Here is a 21,868-nt window from a genome sequence, read left to right on the forward strand (position 1 = left end):
CATCTGAAGTAATATCACAGCATCTAGTATCTTACAGAAATATTGAAGAGCTTCAACAGCAAAATCAACGTCTTTTAGTGGCTCTTAGAGAACTTGGGGAAACCAGAGAAAGAGAAGAACAAGAAACGACTTCATCCAAGTAAGCTATTGACTACTTCGGTTAGTTTAGCAAACATTTGTTAAAAACTTATCATGCACCCCCTAACAGTGATGGATGCTGGGAATATAGTGATTTAGGAGAGAAAAAAAATTGAGCAATAATAGCAAAAAAAAAAACATTCAAGTTTGTGGATAAGCTCCATAATAAGATAGATAAATAAGTAGGTACTTTTAGTTCAGCATGATTAGTGATATAATAGATAAAAGCCTACCTGTGGGAGCATAGAGGTGGAGGACCTAGCCTAGATTTTAAGCAATAGGCCAGACTGCATGGAGAAGATATGCAAGAATTAAGCAGAGTAAAGAATTTTTTCAAAAAATGTTTTGTGTTAGAGGAGGAGGAATGGCTTTGAATGCGAGAAGATGAGTTTGGACTGACTGGATTGGTTTAATTTTTGAAAACAAATTTTTCAGATGACAGTAGTGAGTGCCCAAGCCTCTATAGTGGCGGTTTTAAAAGTGGTTCTTAAACTATCATCAGAAGAAAGGATAAGAGAGATGGAAATAATATGCTTACTGTTAGATGTTAAAATACTTAGTCAATTTACAGTAGAAATTATAACTGCCTCTTAATCTCAGTCCTATGAAATAGACTGATTTTTCCTGCAGAATCACCGAGCTTCAGCTCAAACTTGAGAGTGCCCTCACTGAATTGGAACAACTCCGTGAGTCACGTCAACACCAAATGCAGCTTGTCGATTCTATAGTTCGTCAGCGTGATATGTACCGTATTTTGTTGTCACAAACAACAGGAGTTGTCATTCCTTTACAAGGTAGGTTTTTGTATGTTATCTGAAAAGTTTCCAATATTTTTGGGAAATTTTTCTGAAATGTGTACTAGGGAATGGATTTTGCAATATTAGCAGTGTGCACACTTCAAATGAAGATGTATAGTAGATCATAACAGGTCATCAATTCTAAAGCACATCATTGTTTTAGGTATTATTAAGAAGGAAGAAATGCTTTTCATTGTTGAAAAGGATGCATCTTAGAATCAATGAATTATGATATTTTTTTGGTTATGTTTTGTTTGAACGTTTAACCTGCAAATATATCTAATCAGAAACTAGAAATGATAGTTGATTTAGTAGATTTCTTGTTTCATAATTTCTATAACCTTATGATTTCATGTAAATAGTCTAGCTTGTTGATTTTGGTAATAATGTATTTGCAAATGTTATATTAGTCTTTTTACATTTTTGAAGCGTCAGGCTTAGAAGATATTTCTCTTATGTCAACTCCAAAACGTTCAAGTACATCACAGACTGTTTCCACTCCTGCTCCAGTACCCATAATTGAGTCAGCAGAGGCTATAGAAGCCAAGGCTGCCCTTAAACAGGTAAAGATGACACCTTTATATGTTTATCTTGGGTTAGGTTTTTCAGGAGAACAGAGGATCATTTTCTAAAAATCTTTATAATATTTAGCTGCAGGAAATTTTCGAAAACTACAAAAAGGAAAAGGCAGATAATGAAAAAATACAAAACGAACAGCTCGAAAAACTTCAGGAGCAAGTCACAGATTTGCGATCACAAAACACCAAAATTTCTACCCAGCTAGATTTTGCTTCTAAACGGTAAATTTTCTTTTGTTCAAAAATCAAGTCTAAATGGTATACTTCAGTATTCAAATGAACCAAATTCAAGGGTTAATTTGTATAGTTCAGATGAGTATCTGTGGGGGTTCATTTTTAATATTGGTTAATGATTCTCTTGGGCATTGCTAAGAAGTCCATGCAGTTATTTAAAGTTGAAGTTCATGTGAGGAATGCTGCTAGTTTTCCTTCCTGAGACTGAAAGACTTAATCATTGAGTGTACCAAAAGGTGAGGGGAGCGTGAACAAATTCCATTCAGCCTTTTCTAGGTAAAAGAGAAGCAAGTATGAGATAGTTAAGGGAAAATTCACTTTCTTGGTCACTTACAAAGGAATAATAGTAAATTTTATCACATCGTTGTTACTAGATCAATTGGATGCTGTTAGTTTTATAAGTAAAGACGAAATTTATTTTTATGTTCACCAGCACACCTTGGAGAGACTGGGTTCAGTTCCAGACCACTGTGATAAAACAGATTCTGCAATAAAGCTAGTGACATGAATTTTTTGGTTTTCCAGTACATATGTTTGCACTATACTATAGTGTATTAAGTGTGCAATAGTACATTTAAAAAATGTACATACCTTAAACAAATACTTTATTGCTAAAAAATGCTAACCATCATATGAGCCTTCTACAGTTCAGTCCTTTTGCTGGTGAAAGGTCTGGTCTTGATCGTTATGAAAATGTAGTATCTATGAAGCACAATAAAATAAGGTATGCCTGCTACATGATAAAACTATGTTTTTGTGAGGATATGGCAAGCAGTTATCTCTATACATTCTAAGTTCGATACCTGAAATAAAAAGATCTTTTCTCCCTATGTTGATAGCTCTAGCTAGCCATTTTTTAAGCTTCCAATCATATAAGAAAATACAGTGAAGAGTTACAGCAGAAAAAAGAATTGGCAAAAATCCATCACTAATCATTTTTAAGTATCTTAGATTGCATACTGCACTGTGCAGGTATCTGGTGTATCAGCATTGTATTGGTATTATTTTGGATATAACTAAAATTCTTGTAAGTGAGTAAGATTAAAAAGTTAATTCAGCATGAAATACTGTGCTTATTTAGAATTTGAATTTAACTGCTAATTTTGGAGTTTAGAAAAAATTATGGAGACGTTACATTACAAAAGCCACTGTTTTCTTAATCTATTGTGAAACTTTTTAAGGAATTAAGCTAGTATTTCAATTGGAATTATTTTTTTTCATGTAAGTTATGAAATGTTACAAGATAATGTTGAAGGATATCGCCGAGAAATAACATCCCTACATGAGAGAAATCAGAAGCTCACTGCAACCACTCAAAAGCAGGAACAGATCATCAATACAATGACGCAAGATTTGAGAGGAGCAAACGAAAAGCTAGCTGTTGCAGAAGTGAGACCAATTTCTCTCATCTGACTACATTATAAATTGCATTTAACCTTTGTTTCTTAGTTATAACTTTGGTTTTACTGGTTGATATAACATAGTTAATTTGAGCTGTTTGTGTGTATTACAAGTCTTTATTACAAAGTAATAAGATTTTCTTATCCATGAATCTGCATATAAGTGGATCTGGTATAAGTAAACCTGTGCAGTTAAAACCCATGTTCTTCAAAGGTCAACTCTAGTTTCAGCTGAGGTTGGGAATCTCTATGTGGAGGGCAGACTTAAGTTATATGTGGATTTTTAACTGTGTAGCTGTCAGTGCCCCTAACCACCACTTTGTTGACGGTTTTATCCAGCTCTGCATCAGCTAGGTGATTATTTCTATTAAAACTGAAGAGATAGGAAGTTTTTCTGAACTGAGTTCCTTACACATCTTCCATTTCAAAATAAATTTGTAAGTCACTCTTTTTCTAGTTACAACAAAGAAAAATGAATATTTCATCCATTCTTACTCATTTTTATTGTCTTCGATGACCAAGTTTCATTAGCATTGAATTATTTTCCTGAATTTCAGCAAGAATATAAATGTCTCAGAAATTGACAGTACTTTTAACTATAAATAGCGAATTCATTGATGACTAATTTTTTTGTAGTATTTTGCTTTTTTATGAAATTATCACTCTCAACTTTTGATTGCTGTTTATGAGCTAGGTGACATTGTCCCCCACTTTATTTGTTGAGAAACAGACTCAAAAACTAAGTAATTTTCCTATTTTGGGGCACTCATAAGTGATTGAGACTTAAAACTAGGTTTTCAAAGTCTATTAGCTTAATTCTTACATTTTTATCTTGCTCCTACTCCTTTATGGAGAATGGACAATAGCACTTTTTCAAACTGCTGGAGTTAGTTTTATGCTTGGTAGGCATGAATCATAAATATGAATTCTTTGAGGATATTAATTTTTAATATCCTCGCACTCAGTGTACTCTTTTTGGGGAAAAAAAGTTTAAAAAGATCAGTCAAGACTCTCAAATAGTATCCAAGCTACATTCTCTTTTTTTTTTTTTTTCCATTAAGTTCATTGGGGTAACATTGGTTAATACAATTATATAATTTTCAGATGTACATTATCATTTGACATCTGCTGCTACATTCTAATACTTGCATAATTTTGCAATTTTTTTTTTTACTCTGCTATTTTAGATTTTTTTTGTTTTAAAGTCTGATTGGTTACAACAAAGAAATCATAAGTATTTGTGGTACTTGCAAAATTTTTTCTTTGATCCATTGGTGTTCCAAATTTTTGCTTCATATTACAACACATGAAACTAAGTTATATTTTCTTACACAATGGAAATATATAGTCTCTAGCATTAAGAAATATGTAGTAATGAAAGATCATTTTAATTTTATAATGGTATTACTACATTTGACACACAGTTTTCCAACATTTTTTTCTTGCATTTGTATTTGCCTCAAGGTAAGAGCAGAAAATTTGAAAAAGGAAAAGGAAATGCTTAAATTGTCAGAAGTTCGTCTTTCTCAGCAAAGAGAATCTTTGTTAGCTGAACAAAGAGGGCAAAACTTGCTGCTGACTAATCTGCAAACAATTCAGGTAACCAAATAAGGCATATAGAGAAATAAAATTTCTAAGTTAAATTTAACTAGTTTTAACATTATATGTTCTCAGTTTCCTTAATTAGAAAATTGTACCTGTCATTTTTATTGTATATAATGATGGTCATTGAATTTTGAGGTTTATTAAGACATGTCAGAATTCCAAATAAAGCATTGAAAGAGACCTGATTGAATTCATGCACTTGGCAGTTTTGATCTTCAGGTCTTTATTTACAGAGTCCTGTGCAGTTTAAATGTTTACAAGTTTAAATTTTGGATTTTTTTTTTTTTCTTTAAACTTGAAGAGAGCTGAGTGACTTACTATGTTTTTCTTTTTTCCCTACTAAGTAGTAGATGTTTTAGTATGTAAAATATCAAAATAACTTTCTTGGTAAATGTTATAGATCTTAATTTCATGTAGAAATGAATCGTAATTCCATAATCCCCTGTAGCCTTTAATTTTCTTTGTATTGCTTTTTTGACTTTTTTCTTAAGTATAACCAAAGATCTTTTTTTTATCCTTAGGGAATACTAGAGCGATCTGAAACAGAAACCAAACAAAGACTTAGTAGCCAGATAGAAAAATTGGAACATGAGATATCGCATCTAAAAAAGAAGTTGGAAAATGAAGTGGAACAAAGGCATACACTGACTAGAAATTTAGATGTGAGTCTGTCAGTTTTCTGAATTTCTGTAGATTTGTTTATGTTCAAAAATTAAGCTGATGTGTGGATATGCTGCCATCTCATGTCGAAGCATGGTTTTGAAAAAACTTCTTACAAATTCAAGTTTTTCTTGCCTCTTTGTATGCCTAGTAATTTTTACTGGGCACAGTACATTGTGAGTTTTATCCTGTTGGGTGCTAGATATTTTTGTATTCCTATAAATCTTGAACTTCGTTCTGGGATGTGGTAAAATTAATTGAAAAGAGTTCAGTTCTCTTAAGTCTTGCTTTTTATCATTAGCCAGGCCCAAAGCAGTGCTCAGTACAGAACTAATCATTCCCTATTGCTGAGGCGAGACCTTCCTGAGTACTGGTTCCAGTGTGTTTTCAGTCTGGGAACAGGCATTATTCCAAACTCTGGGAGCTCCATACATTCTTCACTCCAGTCTCTTTGGATGATGATTTACCCTGTCTGGGGTAATTTCACATACGTACATTGGTCACTGTTTTGCTGGGTATTTAAGAGGGATCTTCCGCTAATCTCCAAGGTACCCTTATCCATGCAGCAGTCTTCTCTCTGAGAGTCTGTTTTATGAATTCGAGCTCATATAATCTTATACTCTCAGTTCTGTGTTCTCGATTCAGAGAGTCTGCTGGCCTCTGCCTCATTTCCTTTATCCTGTGCGATAGCCTGGACACTCTTAGTAAGTTAGGGCCATTGTAGGGCTCGCCTCTAGTTTCCTATCAACCCACAATTATGAAATTGTTTGATGTTTTACATCTATTTCTGTTTGTTTGTTTGTTTGTTTGTTTGTGGGTGGTTTTTGGTTGTTTCAAAGGTAAATTTGGTAAATCGGGTTTCTACTTCTCTATCTTGGCCAGAGTTTTAAAGCTCTCTGAAAAGATGAACCTCTAGTGATTTAAGAACCTAAAAGTTATGTTTGTAAGATTAGTGTATTTTTTTTCTTATAGGTTCAACTTTTAGATACAAAGAGACAGCTGGATACTGAGACAAATCTTCATCTTAACACAAAAGAACTATTAAAGAATGCCCAAAAGGAAACTGCTGCTTTGAAACAGCACCTCAGCAATATGGAAGTCCAGCTTGCTTCTCAGTCCTCACAGAGGACGGGTAAAGGTAATAACTAGATACTAGCAAAAGAAAAAAAAAAAACTTTTGCTCTTCATATAGTAAGACTCCATTTTAGGCCTGAATTAATAAATTCAGTAAAATTTAGTAAAACTCCTTTTGCTCTTCTTATAGTAAAACTCCATTTTAGGCCTAAATTAATAAATTTGCAGACTTGGAAGATTCAGAATAGTTCTGCATGGTATCTGACCAAGGTATACTCTTAGCTTTTCAATTGATGAAACCATTTATTGATATTTTAAAAATGTTTCTAGGAGGTCTAATATTTGAATCTTAAACTCCCTGTTGAAATGAGGTTACTTGTTAACTCTGTAATGATAAGGCTCACTTGCAAAAATAATTGATTTGTTTGGTGTCTCTTATTCTCAATCTTTGCTCATTGATAACCTCTGATAAAAGATTTATTTCATTAGATTATGGTTTTTCTTTGAGAATACACCATTTCAAATGCAAAGGCTTTGTATCCAGATATTTCTACATGGTTTTATTTCTTAATAGAAGATAAATTTAAAAATATAATTGTTTATGTATGTGTGTATATATGTGTATGTATGTATGTATATTTGTATGTAAATATATATCATACATGCAGTATATATAATTATCAAGTCTTTTTTTATTGATATATAAATATCCTTTTCAATCTGCAATTTATTCCTTTTCCTTAGATTTTAGATTGAAAATTGGTCTAAATTTAAGATTTGATGTTTTAGAGTCAACAGTGTTTAAATAATAAATTAAAAATCTGGTAATTCCTTCAAGTAGCTGTTCAATTGAGTGGAAATGGTTGATATTCTTCTAAATATCCTTTTCTTGATATTTCTAACAGCAGATTTCAAATATTTGATTTTTTTTTTCTGGAAGAAATAAACCAACAAAATTATATTTTTATTTTGGTATTCAGCATGGGTTGAGTTATACTTCCTAGATAATTAAGTGCTTCTACATTTGAGCCTTAATCCTAATTTCACAAACTCTTTGATAAGTCATCTCTAATATCATTTAAAATGTTAATTTTAGGAAAATTGTTAAATTTTTTAGGTCAGCCCAACAACAAAGAAGATGTGGATGATCTTCTGAGTCAACTAAGGCAGGCAGAAGAGCAGGTGAATGATTTGAAGGAAAGACTCAAAACAAGTACGAGTAATGTGGAACAGTATCGAGCAATGGTTACTAGTTTGGAAGAATCCCTTAACAAGGAAAAGCAGGTATATATGATTTTAAATTCAATTTGAATGTATACTTATTAACTTTATTTTAATTAGGAGCCTGCAGGATGTAAGGCACTGTATTAAGGGTGAGTTGGACTGACATCATTACATTTACTTTTTTAAAGTGTTTGAATTTAGTAAGCCAGATAAAAACAGCCCACAAAATTCACAAAACAGAGTATTTAATTGTTGTAGGAAGGGAACAGATCAAATGTTGATGTGAGTGGGAGGTAGGTGAGGATGTTTGTCTTCTGAGTATGCACGGCTATACAAAAGAAATGGCATTGTGCACAGCCTTGAAAGAATCATTTGGACAGTCAAAGATAGAAAGTTATTCCTTATAGCAGGAACCCTCAGCCAAGATAAAAAGACTTCATATAAGTTTGGCTAGAGTGTTGGATTTGTGAAGTTAAGTAGTAAGGAATATAATCATAATTTCAGGAATCAAATATGAAATGTTTTGAATGTCATATTTTGTAAGATTATTAACAGCCATTGATTTTTTTTCCCAAAATATAATAGCTAGAATGTTTTAATTAGAAAGATTAATATAGTAGATTGAAGGATACCAAGTTCATTTGGAGGCTATAACTATAGTCCAGGGCCACAGTTTTAGAAGATCCTTTTGTGGTTAGCATCATAGGAATCAAAATATGTAGAGGGAAAATCCTTTCAGTAGTAAAATGGACAGATTTTAGGCAAGTGGATATGAGGATTGAGGGAGAAATGAGAATTGGAAATTTCACTTCAAAAGAAAAAATGGCCAGAAGCCAAGTTAATAGGTAAATTATGCTTATGCTTATAATTTTAAATGTTTTTTAACTCTTAATCAGCATTTGATGAATTTTTTTAAATACAGGCAAACATTAATTTTAGTACTTTACAAATTTAGTTCAGATTTCGAGAAAGTAATTATATAATTTTAAATGTGTATAACTTTTATCCTACTGTTTGGATGTTGATGAAGGTAACAGAAGAAGTACATAAGAATATTGAAGTTCGTTTAAAAGAGTCAGCTGAGTTTCAGACACAGTTGGAAAAGAAGTTGATGGAAGTAGAGAAGGAAAAACAGGAACTTCAGGATGACAAGAGAAAAGCCATAGAAAGCATGGAACAACAGGTAAATTAGGTCATTAACCATATCAGTCCTTTTTTCATTGTGTTAAGGATTTGATTTTTTAAGTATCTCATTAGTTACCATTCAGTACACCTCAACAGATGTTGGTTGAACACATACCCAGCAATTTAGTTTTATGTTTTACTCTGTATGTATTTCTTTTGAAATACATATAGACTACTTTAAGGAAGTAGGGATCAGTGCGGCTTTTTAGAAGCCTCTGCCTGAGAACTGATTTTCGCAAATATTAACAGGGAGGAAATGTCGACCTGCAAAATTTGTGTAGCACAATTATTTTAAATTTAGTAAAGAGTCCCTTTGAGCTAAATAGGATTTTTAAAATGTCTTCAGTATTTTTAAAGTTAAGTTTGCAATTAACTCTGGTTTTAATCTTGTTCTTCTAATTTAGGTATCTGAGTTAAAGAAAACACTTAATAGTGTTCAGAATGAAGTGCAAGAAGCTCTTCAGAGAGCAAGCACAGCTCTGAGTAATGAACAGCAAGCCAGACGTGACTGTCAGGAGCAAGTAAGTACTACTCTCACAGCCAGTTATTGATAAATGAGCTTTGATTTTTAGGGAAGTTTTTTGAGTATATTAATGCATTTTGGAGGTTGGTGACCTTTACAGAAATACAAGATTATTTCTACTCTTGTGGAACTAGGACTAAGATCAGTTGAGAAGTACAGACGAAAGCTAATGTAAATAGTGCATTATCCATTAACAAAGCAATCTTGACAAATGGAAAAAAAATAAAAAGGTAGGAGTAGGAGAGTAAATGTATATTTGCTCTCATTTTCAAACCCCCCCCCTTTTTTTTTTAACAATTGAGGTCCTTTACTAGTTCTGTCATAGACAAGATAGAGGTAACCCTTAGCAAAACAAGGACCCCTTGAAAACATTTTAATGTATTACTGGGCTTATAGGTTTTTATATACCACTTTTTATAAGGCATTAAAAATGCAAAACCACATTATTTATTTTAAGTATATAAATACACGCGCCCACACTCATATGTGATCAAACTTTTTATAATTTTTATGAACAAGAAATGATAAAACATAATTCAGGGGAATGGAGATTATTGAAATGGTAGAATGGGAAAGGAATATCTGTAAGAATATGAGTAATCTCATTTTTAAGTTTAGTAGTTTATTAATAGGCATTCATTTAGTTATTCTTTATTATTTACATGTATATAACATGTATCATGATTACTTTAAAAGTGGAACACAGGGGGAATACTTCAAAACTAGTTTAGACAAAAATGAATTATCCTTGTCTTACTGCCTAACAATGTAACTTTAGAAAATTAAAATTAGAGAATGTATCCATAATTCAATTTTTAAATAAATTATTTTCATTTTTCTTTGTGCTAAATTTTCGTGTGTATATGTATTTTACATAACTAAGTTATATTTAGCCTATATTTTATAGTGTGTTCCAGATTATTTCATAATCTTCATGTTTCATTTAGAATAGTTCTTTAACATTTCATCAAATAGATAATAGCATAGCTTTTAATTATTCTCCTATTTCGGTGCATTTAGATTATCCTCACTTTTAAGTAACACAATGTGCATCTTTTGTACAAACTAGCTTTGTAGATTTTTAATCTTTTGTGTCAATGGAATAACTTCTTACAGGCTAAAATAGCTGTGGAAGCTCAGAATAAGTATGAGAGAGAGTTGATGCTACACGCTGCTGATGTTGAAGCTCTACAAGCTGCCAAGGAACAGGTTTCCAAAATGGCATCAGTTCGTCAGCATTTGGAAGAAACAACCCAGAAAGCGGAGTCACAGTTGTTGGAGTGTAAAGCATCTTGGGAGGAAAGAGAGAGAGTGTTAAAGGTATTATCGTATATCATAATAGAATATTCTGGAGGACTGAAAGGTTTGTGTGTTGTTTTAATGTACATAGGAAAATCTGTTTCATGACAAACTCTTTTACAGGATGAAGTTTCCAAATGTGTGTCTCGCTGTGAAGATCTGGAGAAACAAAACAGATTACTTCACGATCAGATTGAAAAATTAAGTGATAAGGTCGTTGCCTCCGTGAAGGAAGGGGTACAAGGTCCATTGAATGTGTCTTTCAGTGAAGAAGGAAAATCTCAAGAACAAATTTTAGAAATTCTCAGGTAACTTGAAATGTTCTTAATGTTTTACTTCTATGGTATATCAACTATGAGATGAAACTACAAATGTATAAATTAGAGAAGTGGAAATAATGAGCAATTTAGGTACAAAGCTTATTTTGTCTCTTATTGGCCAAGAAACCCACTACCACCCAATTAGTGATCACTTCTGACATTTAGATACATGTAAATAACTTTAAATCGAATCTGAAAGTAAGAATTTGGTTTCTTTGGAAAACTAAAGGCCTTTCAGATCATTTTAAAGATATACATTCCTATGTGATAGCATTTTACAGTATCAGGTGGTTGCTGGACTTATGGTGATCACTTCTTTAGGTCTATAAATGTTGAATAACTGGTGTACAGCTGAAACTAATATAATATATGTTAGCTGTATTTTAATAAAAATCTTTTTTTAAGAAAACGTAATAGAAAAAAAGAAATTTACATTTTTAAGGACACTATAATAAAAAGTATATCTCATTATTTGTTAATGAAAACATTATGTAAAAATAGTTATTAAAGTAAATAGATCTTGTCATCTTAAAAATTACCCAAGTTTTGAAATGTTATGCTATTGTTATTTTAATTTAAATAAAATGTGATGTATTCTTGTAGATTTATACGACGAGAAAAAGAAATTGCTGAAACGAGGTTTGAGGTGGCTCAGGTTGAGAGTCTGCGTTATCGACAACGGGTTGAACTTTTAGAAAGAGAACTGCAGGAGCTGCAGGATAGTCTCAATGCTGAACGGGAGAAAGTCCAGGTATGTCTTCAGGCTTTAGAAATTATTGGTGAAATCAAGAGAAATGCTTGTTTTAGTTTCTTGTAACATAAAATTTCATTTGAAATGAGCATTTTTTCTAAACCTGTAAATTCATTAAACGTTATTGGATATTGATACAGTTTAGCGATAAGAGACCAGAAGTAACCAGACTGCCTACCATTAGACATGTGCCTTAGGTACGTTGCTTAACTTCCCTGCTCTTAAATTTCCTCATCTGTAATATTGAGGATTAAGTGAGCTAGTGCACATGAAGCATTCACAATCATGCCTGGTGCATAATGAATTCTTAATAAATATCAATTACCTTAATTGTTATAGCTGTCATGTACGTCAGTATGGTCATTCTGGGATAACGCGATGGATTGAAATTGCTACAGAATATTTCTTCCTCATCAAAGAAGCAAAAAAATAATAAAAACTTTCAATCAAAGAAAGGAAAAGAAGATACTATAGTGAATGGATGGTTGCGGCACAAGTCTGATTCTTTAATCCTCATTACGAGCCAGATACTTCTTGTATGATCTATTGCATGAGGAGATGCAATAATATAACCCATATCTGGAAGGAAGGAAGTTAAGACTTTTAATCACTTATCTTTTAACTAATAGTTGGAATGACTGCTAGAGAGAAACCATTGAAACAGGGGAAAGTGAATAATTAGAATTATGGGATTTATGTTTTCAGACAAATCAGAAGTTCCAGAATTACATTCTCTTGAGAAACAATCCAAATTCAAATATATCTCATCATGGAAATAATAAACAGACCTTCTAATTTAATGGAGTTAACACTTGGAGAAATGGGGAAAACCAGAGTTGCTAAGAAAGCCTGCATATTCTCTCAGTCTCTTCTTTTTGCTGTTCCCTTGGCCTATAGAAAGGCAAATAATACTAGAAAATGTCCAACCCACAAGCAAGTTCAGAGGGGGAAGAACCAGCTCTGACATGCAGTCAGAAGAGATTCAAGAAGTAACATATATTATTTCAAAATCATAGAATGCAGTGTGAAACTAGCATGCCAGCCATGAGCCTTAGCTTTAAAAATGGTGAGGGAATAAAGTAACGTGCAAAAGATGGATAATTACACCCAATGAGAAGAGGAAAAAATTTCTTGACAAACAAATATTCGATAAAATTGCTCAAAACAAGTGATGAAACAACTGAATAAAATGAAAAAGAATTTCTGTACAAGGGGCAAAAAATAGGGCCAAGATAACATTATTTTAGAACTATTAAATTCAGTACAGCAAAAAGTATGGTTTTGGAAAGAGATGTGGATTGATGTTCTTACCTAATGGTAAAATGGATTATTTGTTGGTGGGATTTGTGATATCTTTTTGCTTTTATCTTTTTAATTTCTTGCATCTGTTTAAACTCTATAATTAGTACGTATCACAGAAAAAGATGTAAAACTTTCACAAATTTATTTTTAAAAGTTGACATTTAAACCCTTTTTGTAGGAATGATTAGAACTGGTAGGAAAAGATAGATCTTCACCTGTTGTTAGATGTTGGCGTATATATACATGTGCTTGAAATCTTTAGGTAACTGCAAAAACAATGGCCCAGCATGAAGAACTGATGAAGAAAACCGAAACAATGAATGTAGTTATGGAGACCAATAAGATGCTAAGAGAAGAAAAGGAGAGGCTAGAACAGGATCTGCAGCAGATGCAAGCAAAGGTTTGTAACTGACTCTTCAAAAGTAAAGGCATGTTATTTTCAGTAATATTATGTAGGAATTTTTACATTGCGTATTAAAAAATACTGGCACATTTTTAGGTGAGGAAACTGGAGTTAGATATTTTACCCTTACAAGAAGCAAATGCTGAGCTGAGTGAGAAAAGCGGCATGCTGCAAGCAGAGAAGAAGTTATTGGAAGAAGATGTCAAACGTTGGAAAGCCCGTAACCAGGTAAATGCAGTTAAACCCATTCTGAAACATGGAAACATGTTGATTTTAAGTAATAGGGTAAATGTGTGCCGTGCCACACACACTAGTTACATGAGTTGTGAGAGTTTCTCTGAGCCCATTTTCTTCATTTGTAAAAATGACATAATAATCACTTTTCATGTTACAAAAGTTAAATAATAAGCGTAAAGCAATTCATCCCAAAACGCTCTAGAACGGAAACCATTATTATCTGAATATGACTGTAGAATTTAAGAGCCAATTCATTCTTTTTTTTTTTTTTTAATCACACAAGCAATCTGAAAAGTCAAGGAGGGTGACCTACACAAATCTAGATATATTTCTATTGTGTTGCTTTCCTTCTTGGCTGATGTAGTTACTTACATTTAGGATTATTTTTATGTTTTTGTTTGGATTGTAATATAAGCTTTTTTTCTTATAAATGTCACTTTAATGAAATTGTTTAATATTAAAAGCTTATAGATTTTTGGATTCTATTATTTGGTTCCATTGTAACTATACTGAAATGTTTTGCAACTATGAAAATATAATGAATAGTTAATAACATTTACTCTATTTTCTCTTTATTTTGGTTAGATTTTTTAGCTAAACAACTAAAGCTTTAATCTTAAGTATATTGTAGTTTGGTGCTTCATCATTTTGTATGCAAGATACCCAATGTAAACATAATTAGATGCTCTATTATTTTATTATACATTAGTTTGGCAAACCTATAAGACCATGTTATGCATTTTTGCTGTTTTAGCATCTAATAAGTCAACAGAAAGATCCAGATACTGAAGAATATCGGAAGCTCCTTTCTGAAAAGGAAGTTCATACTAAGCGTATTCAACAGTTAACTGAAGAAATTGGGAGACTTAAAGCTGAGATTGCAAGGTATACAGAAGAAGCCTTAAATTGTATATAATACATGAAATCTTAAAGAAGTTGACTTCTACTCTTTGTAAGACTCCACGAGTGCTTCCTGATTTTAGAAAGAATGGAAAGTGCTGGAGCCCTTACATGTGTTTTTCCCTTTATTACTTTCAAGAGCCAAACAAGCAGTAATTTAATTTTATGTCTTCATGTATGAATTATTTCTCTGTATTTTGTTACTTTTTTAAAAAAAACTACACAATTGATGTGAGTCTAAAGCTAAATGTGTTTTTCTAAACAGTCTAAATAACTTGCAAATAGGTCTGCCTTTTTTTTTTTTTTGGTTAGAATATATTCATGAACCTGTTTTGAAAATTCTTAATAAAGGAAGTTTTTAAGTTAAATTTTTTTAAATGAACTTACATTGTCCTTTTAAAGATAAGTTGAATATTAAAATTAATGTTTCTGGTTTGTATTTTTAAAGCTTTAATATGAGTTGTCCATGTCATCATGAGCTTAAAAGATTATACATTTTTGTCCCATATACTTTTTTCATAACAATATATCTCTTACTATAATATTACTAAATTTTAAAAAATGAGAAAGGTGAGATTCAGAAAGATACACAAGATTAAACCCATACTCTTAATTCAAGTAATTAGATTTAAGTTTAGTTCATGATAAAGTACAGGATTTGGCAGACTATAACCCACAATCTTGTTTTGTATGGCTTGTAAGCTAAAAATCATTTTAACATTTTTAAAGCATTGTAAAAAAGGAAAAATTGTGTAACGAAGACTTTATGTGACCTACAAAACCTAACATATTTACTTAATGCTCAATAGAGTGGAGTATAGATTTTGGTATCAGGCAAATGTAGATTAAAATCTGTGTACCAACACTTGATTACTATTTAAAATTGTGCATGTTATATGACTGCTTATAGCTTGGTTTTTCTTATCTCTAAAATGAGCATGTACGCCCATGTAATAATCAGACAATCTTTCTAAAGGACCACAGATTCATAAATTAAGGAATTATCTTTTAAGTATGGGTGTGTGTTTTTTAAGGATTTTTAAATAAAAATCTTACTTTTATCTTACAATAAAAATGTAAAGGATTTTAAAACTTGAAAATGTCTCATATACTTAGTCTTTCTCCTTTACCCCATTTTTTTTGTTTAGATCAAATGCATCTTTGACTAACAACCAGAACTTAATCCAGAGTCTAAAGGAGGATTTAAGTAAAGTAAGAACTGAAAAGGAAAACATCCAGAAGGACTTAGATGCCAAAATAATTGATATACAAGAAAAAGTCAAAACTATTACTCAAGTCAAGAAAATTGGGCGTAGGTACAAGACTCAGTATGAAGAACTTAAAGCACAACAGGATAAGGTATTTTGAAGTGATTTTTGTTTTATATGTATATTTTACGTATGCAGTATATCATTTATGTACACAATTCACACACCATTTAAGGATAACTTATAAAAATCTTCGTAATTTTGATTATTGATGTTTAGATTTTAAACGAGTGTAAGCTTATATATATCTTTATTTAAAATCAGCTCTTTAATATGTTCCAAAGTACACTATAAATTCATGGAGAAATCTTAATAAATCCAAGATATTTGAGTTTAATATTCTAGTTTCAAATATTCTTCCTTTTCTTGTAAGTCATTGCTGACTAAAATTGTGTATATCGAAAAATGATAGTTCTTTATAATTAATCAGGTAGTGTTACAGTTTTAAATTAATCTGTTAACTACCAATCAAAAAGAATTTTTAAATCCTTGTTACAGTTTGAATCTGAATTTTAATTCCTAAAGATAAAGAACTTTATATCCACTTAATTACATATTTGTCACATGTTAGATTAGAAAATATATGTGGAAAAAAATACAAAATTCTTACCTTTCAGTGTTAACCACTGTTGGCACTTAAGGATACTTTTCTTTACATATGAGTGATTTGTTTTTCCAAACAGTTCCATGTCAAACAGTGCACTATCATCTTGGTTAGCTGCTTAATATTCAGTTATATGGAAAACACTAATCAATTTAATAACTTACATTTGAACATTAAAGTTGTTCCATAGAAAATTCACTTATGAATATCTTAAAGATAAATTTCTTTGCATAGTTATTATTTCCTTAGATGAACTTGCAAAAGTGGAATTATTGAATATAAATGTGGAAGTATATTGTTACTGTTTGTTATATTAGATCATGGAGACCTCAGCTCAGTCTTCTGGAGACCATCAGGAACAGCATGTCTCTGTCCAGGAAATGCAGGAGCTCAAAGAAACCCTTAACCAAGCTGAAACAAAGTCAAAATCACTTGAGAGTCAAGTAGAGAATCTGCAGAAGGTATGAGTGTGAGATAGTGAAAGTTTTATGTACCAATTCTTTCCTTGTTGTTGAATACCTAAAGAAATAGAATGAACTATTACTCAGTCATAAAAAAAGGAATTTTAAAAAATATGGGTTACACAGACACTTTTATATGGAAATGTACATATTTTATCCTTTTTACTTTGAATGACTCATGTAGCATCTAGTCATCTTCAAGTGTTCACTTACTTGGTTTGACCACCATTTTATGTTTATACTTCCATTTAATGTAAATAAGCAAATTAACAAGTTTTACTTTTTCAGTTTGTAGAACATACAGATTATAGTAGTTTGATTGACTTATGTAGTGAACCCTTTGCTTTCCTTTAAAAGACATTATCTGAGAAAGAGATGGAAGCAAGAAATCTCCAGGAACAGACTGTGCAGCTTCAGTCTGAACTCTCACGCCTCCGTCAGGATCTTCAAGATAGAACCACGCAGGAGGAGCAGCTCCGCCAGCAGATAACTGAAAAAGAGGAAAAAACAAGAAAGGCTATTGTAGCGGCAAAATCAAAAATCGCACATTTAGCTGGTAAATTTCTGTATAGGCTAAGGTTTGAACTTGATAGTGAAAGTTAATTTGATATAAGCTTAAAATTCACTGAGAAAGAAAGAAAGTAAATACTATGAAGTGATTTCTCTGTGTGTGCTTTAAATATTGGGTTTATTTAATTAGACACAAAATTAGAGCAATCTTAATTTTCAGGGGATGAGGATGTCCTTGATAGATGAAGTCTTAGTTGTTAACTGGTAATAAATAGATGGGGTGTATTGCTGTCCTTCCACTTCAGTGTTACGACCTTCTGATGGAGATCCTTTGGGTCCACAGTGTACTATCCAGAGGCCTTCTGTAAACTAGACAGCGTTGGGTCTTACCAGGCCAGAAATTTTTCTGTTCCTCACTTTACGTAAGGCCCCTCTAGCCCTTCAGGGAAAATATGTCAGATTTATGAGGAGCCCAGTGCTGCAGCACTCACAGCCTTACTGTACCTTGCTTTCCATTCTGCTTAGTAGGTAAATAAAATGCCAAATTTGTTGGGTTTTATTATGAGAAATTTTTTAATGATCTCTGAGATAGTGTCCCAGCAACTTACTTTATTAAAAAAATAAAGTTACTTTTAAGTATATGCTATAGATTGTATGTAGTGAAAGTTTGCAACTTATAATATCCTTGCACTGAAATATTAAAGGCCATCTAAAAGGGCTTCTGTTGACTGTAGATTGATGATGGATCCTTTATCTCTTTGGAGATCTTAGTTGGGAAAACTTACATATTTTTATGTTGGAGTGAGTATACTTTATGTTGGAGTAATAAATATGGATACTTTTGGAACTTTGCCTGTTGAGGTGTTTAGTGTATCAGAATTGCTGCAGATATTAAAGTTCAGGAGTAGAATCTGGTAAAGACTTCTGAGTACCTGTTAAGCACATAAATATTTTTGTTTGATTATAACATTAATAGAATCGCATGGTTACTTCTTTAGGTGTAAAAGATCAGCTAACTAAAGAAAATGAGGAGCTTAAACAAAGGAATGGAGCCTTAGATCAGCAGAAAGATGAACTGGATGTTCGTATGACTGCTCTGAAGTCCCAATATGAAGGTCGAATTAGTCGCTTGGAAAGAGAACTCAGGGAGCATCAAGAGAGACACCTTGAGCAGAGAGATGAGCCCCAGGAACCTACTAATAAGGTGATAAGCTAATTCCGTTTCATTGACAAATCCTTTTGCACATTTCATTGACAAATCGTTTTGCACATTTCTGGTGATTTAGGAGCCTTTTTCTGAATGAATTTTAGCTAAACAAAAAACGCAATTCAAAAAAAGTAAACTGTTTGGATGGCATTGTTCAGTGCCATACTCGTGTAGGGTAAGCACAATAATCCATAGTTTTCTTTTTATTCAGGTCCCTGAACAGCAGAGACAGATCACGTTGAAAACAACCCCAGCTTCTGGTGAAAGAGGAATGTGAGTTTTGATTCTCTTACAGCCTGTTATCTGTTTGTTTGTTTTTTTAAGTTCAGGGAAAGTCTACTGACTTTGAGAGAGAAAAACAAAAACGTACTAAAGAGCTATTTATCTGTGCAACATTGCATTGTGTTCTTTGGCAACTTTTTTTCTCCCAGAATTCATGTTTTCAGCATACTTTCTTATCAGGTAGAACTTTGTGACAGAAAACATCTTTCATCTTTAAGATGTGATTGACTTCTAAGATAGGCTGCTGATTTTTAAAACTGTCAAAAGTCTACCCAAACCAGTGTTAGGAAAAACAGAATTAATAAGGTGTGAATGCATATTAAGGTCATACTTATGGAACACTCACTACAGGAAATACATACGTTTCGCTTTTGTTAGAGCATTTGTACTTTATAAGGAATAGTTATAGTAATTTCATTTATTTTTGCATTTTTCCCCTCTGTAAGTGCCAGCACCTCAGACCCACCAACAGCTAATATCAAGCCAACTCCTGTTGTATCTACTCCAAGTAAAGTGACAGCTGCAGCTATGGCTGGGAATAAGTCAACCCCCAGGGCTAGTATCCGCCCAATGGTTACACCTGCCACTGTTACAAATCCTACTACTACCCCAACAGCTACTGTGATGCCCACTACACAAGTGGAATCACAGGAAGGTAAGTAAAATAACACTGATCTAATTAGATAGACTGCTTATTGAGATTTATCATAAGAAGATGATGGTAACTTTAAGAATAAGTGAGGCTTCCACTGAAGCTAAAGTCAGACATGATAATAAAAATGGGCAGTTAATGTTTTCAAGTGCATTACCACCCAAGATATTTGTTAATGCAGCACATTCCCTCCCTTCCTTCTTTTCTGCTTTGTTTTATTTTTAAGCTAAAGAAAGTGGAAAATACACCACTATAAATATAAGGCATATTTTTTCTGGATCAAAATTTTCACTTCTAATGGCAAAGAAAGATGATGTGAAACCCACTTCAGAAAACCATATTGTCACTGGTTGAACCCAGACACTGCTTTTTCACTGAAACTGTCTTGACACTTTAATTGCTTTCTCCACTTTGTCCTCATGACATTTTCTTACTATAGCAGTTACATTTCAGTTGAATACATGCCTTTTTTTACTCTAATAGATTGAGTTCCTAAAGGGTAAGAATCTTCATTATTTAATTCCTTTACCCAAGCCCAAGATAGGTGTTTAGTAAAACTTTACTAAATCAATTTCCTTGGCTTCTTGTCTTAATAAACGTTGGAATTCAGTAAATTATTTAAGCATTTAGAAATATATAATGTGTGTATATACTGTGAAAAGTACAGAATATTTTACTTCAGCTACATTCAATACAGTAATTTTCTGATATATTACCAATTAAACTTAATCATTATTTTATGTCAAACAAAATGATGCTTAATAAAAACTTGTAATTTGACTCTGAGCTTCTTAATTCATTGATTTTATTTGGTCGTAATTTAAGTAGAATAATTGATGTAAAAAACAATTTCAGGTATTTATCTAATTCAGCCAGCAATTTATTGCACACTACCATATCAGTCACATGGCAGTACAAAAATGCACCTGTTATCTTTACTCTTTGTTTTTATCTAGTGAGTGGTAAGAGATATGTCCACAAATAGGCAAAATGTTACCTATAACACAGAATAAGAAGAATGACCCAAGCTTCGGTAAACATGGAAGACAATATATTTCACATTATAATTACTTTTCAGCTATGCAATCAGAAGGGCCTGTGGAACATGTTCCAGTTTTTGGAAGCACCAGTGGATCAGTTCGCTCTACTAGTCCTAACGTCCAGCCTTCTATCCCTCAACCCATTTTAACTGTTCAGCAACAGACACAGGCCACGGCTTTTGTGCAACCCACTCAACAGAGTCATCCTCAGATTGAGCCTGCAAATCAAGAGTTGTCTCCAAATATAGTAGAGGTGGTTCAGAGTTCACCAGTTGAGCGGCCTTCTACTTCTACAGCAGTATTTGGCACCGGTAAGATTAATGAAGTTTGAGTAGACCCGTGCATTTATAGTTTCTTGGATATAGAACAGATCTCAAAGTATTCTTTGTACATACTTGTTTTCTGCCAGGCATTAAAATGGATAAATGTATTCCTAATATTTAATTTTATGTTTACTACTGAATTCTATTTCAGATCACTTGTTTTTGTCATTTAATTTTTTCTTCTCCAGTTTTTTTTGACTGATTTTAAAGGTGATACAACTCGTAAAATCTATGTGTGACTTAATACAGGTCCTAAAAATGAAAAGATATCTAAGAAAAGACCAAATAAGGATTTCCAAATCTAAACACAGAAGTAAATTTTTTTTATCCAGGAAGGCCTGGGTTTTAAAAAATACAGAAGGCCCTCTGTATACTTTGTGAATGGCAATTATGTATCAGCACAGTGGCAGTGAGTCAGGTGAATTGCTGTAAAGGCTGATCGGCTTACAAAGGTTAGGTCGGTGGTTCGTTCAGAGTGTAATTTGCTCTTTGCACATAGATCAGCAAATGGAATAAATTGGGTCAATCTGTCCAAGTAAGTGTTTATTGTGTCTTTCTTTAGTAAAATGACTAAATTGTTTTTAAAAATAACTTTGTCTAAATTGAGTTTATCATAGCGCTGTAATTCAAGATTTAAATTATGTAATTTCAAAGTTTCAGCTACCCCAAGTTCTTTGCCAAAGCGTACACGTGAAGAGGAAGAGGATAGCACCATAGAAGCGTCAGACCAGGTCTCTGATGATACCGTGGAAATGCCTCTTCCAAAGAAATTGAAAAGCGTTACACCTGTAGGAACTGAGGTGTGTAGAGGTTCTTCTGTTTATTTTTACTTCTATCAATAGAGCTAAGATTTTTTTTTCAGTTACAGTATTATTAGGTGAATGAACCTTT

At 32.5% G+C, this 21,868-nt stretch overlaps 1 protein-coding gene across 1 annotated transcript in view; it reads left to right on the top strand.

Moving 5' to 3' along the window:
- The window catches only part of TPR (translocated promoter region, nuclear basket protein), a 60,740-nt gene that overhangs the window by 16,263 nt on the left and 22,609 nt on the right, over positions 1–21,868 (top strand). The window contains exons 13-37 of the mRNA XM_023533190.1: positions 5–139; positions 769–932; positions 1,365–1,498; positions 1,587–1,735; positions 2,974–3,136; positions 4,612–4,746; positions 5,274–5,414; positions 6,385–6,550; positions 7,604–7,770; positions 8,741–8,893; positions 9,300–9,416; positions 10,535–10,738; positions 10,841–11,025; positions 11,641–11,788; positions 13,353–13,490; positions 13,590–13,721; positions 14,485–14,615; positions 15,779–15,989; positions 16,820–16,963; positions 17,321–17,519; positions 18,472–18,677; positions 18,892–18,953; positions 19,409–19,617; positions 20,693–20,965; positions 21,632–21,777. Of these exons, the coding sequence (XP_023388958.1) occupies positions 5–139; positions 769–932; positions 1,365–1,498; positions 1,587–1,735; positions 2,974–3,136; positions 4,612–4,746; positions 5,274–5,414; positions 6,385–6,550; positions 7,604–7,770; positions 8,741–8,893; positions 9,300–9,416; positions 10,535–10,738; positions 10,841–11,025; positions 11,641–11,788; positions 13,353–13,490; positions 13,590–13,721; positions 14,485–14,615; positions 15,779–15,989; positions 16,820–16,963; positions 17,321–17,519; positions 18,472–18,677; positions 18,892–18,953; positions 19,409–19,617; positions 20,693–20,965; positions 21,632–21,777 (4,012 nt within the window). The remainder of the gene's footprint in view (positions 1–4; positions 140–768; positions 933–1,364; positions 1,499–1,586; positions 1,736–2,973; positions 3,137–4,611; positions 4,747–5,273; positions 5,415–6,384; positions 6,551–7,603; positions 7,771–8,740; positions 8,894–9,299; positions 9,417–10,534; positions 10,739–10,840; positions 11,026–11,640; positions 11,789–13,352; positions 13,491–13,589; positions 13,722–14,484; positions 14,616–15,778; positions 15,990–16,819; positions 16,964–17,320; positions 17,520–18,471; positions 18,678–18,891; positions 18,954–19,408; positions 19,618–20,692; positions 20,966–21,631; positions 21,778–21,868) is intronic.

The sequence above is a fragment of the Pteropus vampyrus genome, unplaced genomic scaffold (assembly GCF_000151845.1).
Source record: "Pteropus vampyrus isolate Shadow unplaced genomic scaffold, Pvam_2.0 Scaffold98, whole genome shotgun sequence".
NCBI lineage: Eukaryota > Metazoa > Chordata > Mammalia > Chiroptera > Pteropodidae > Pteropus > Pteropus vampyrus.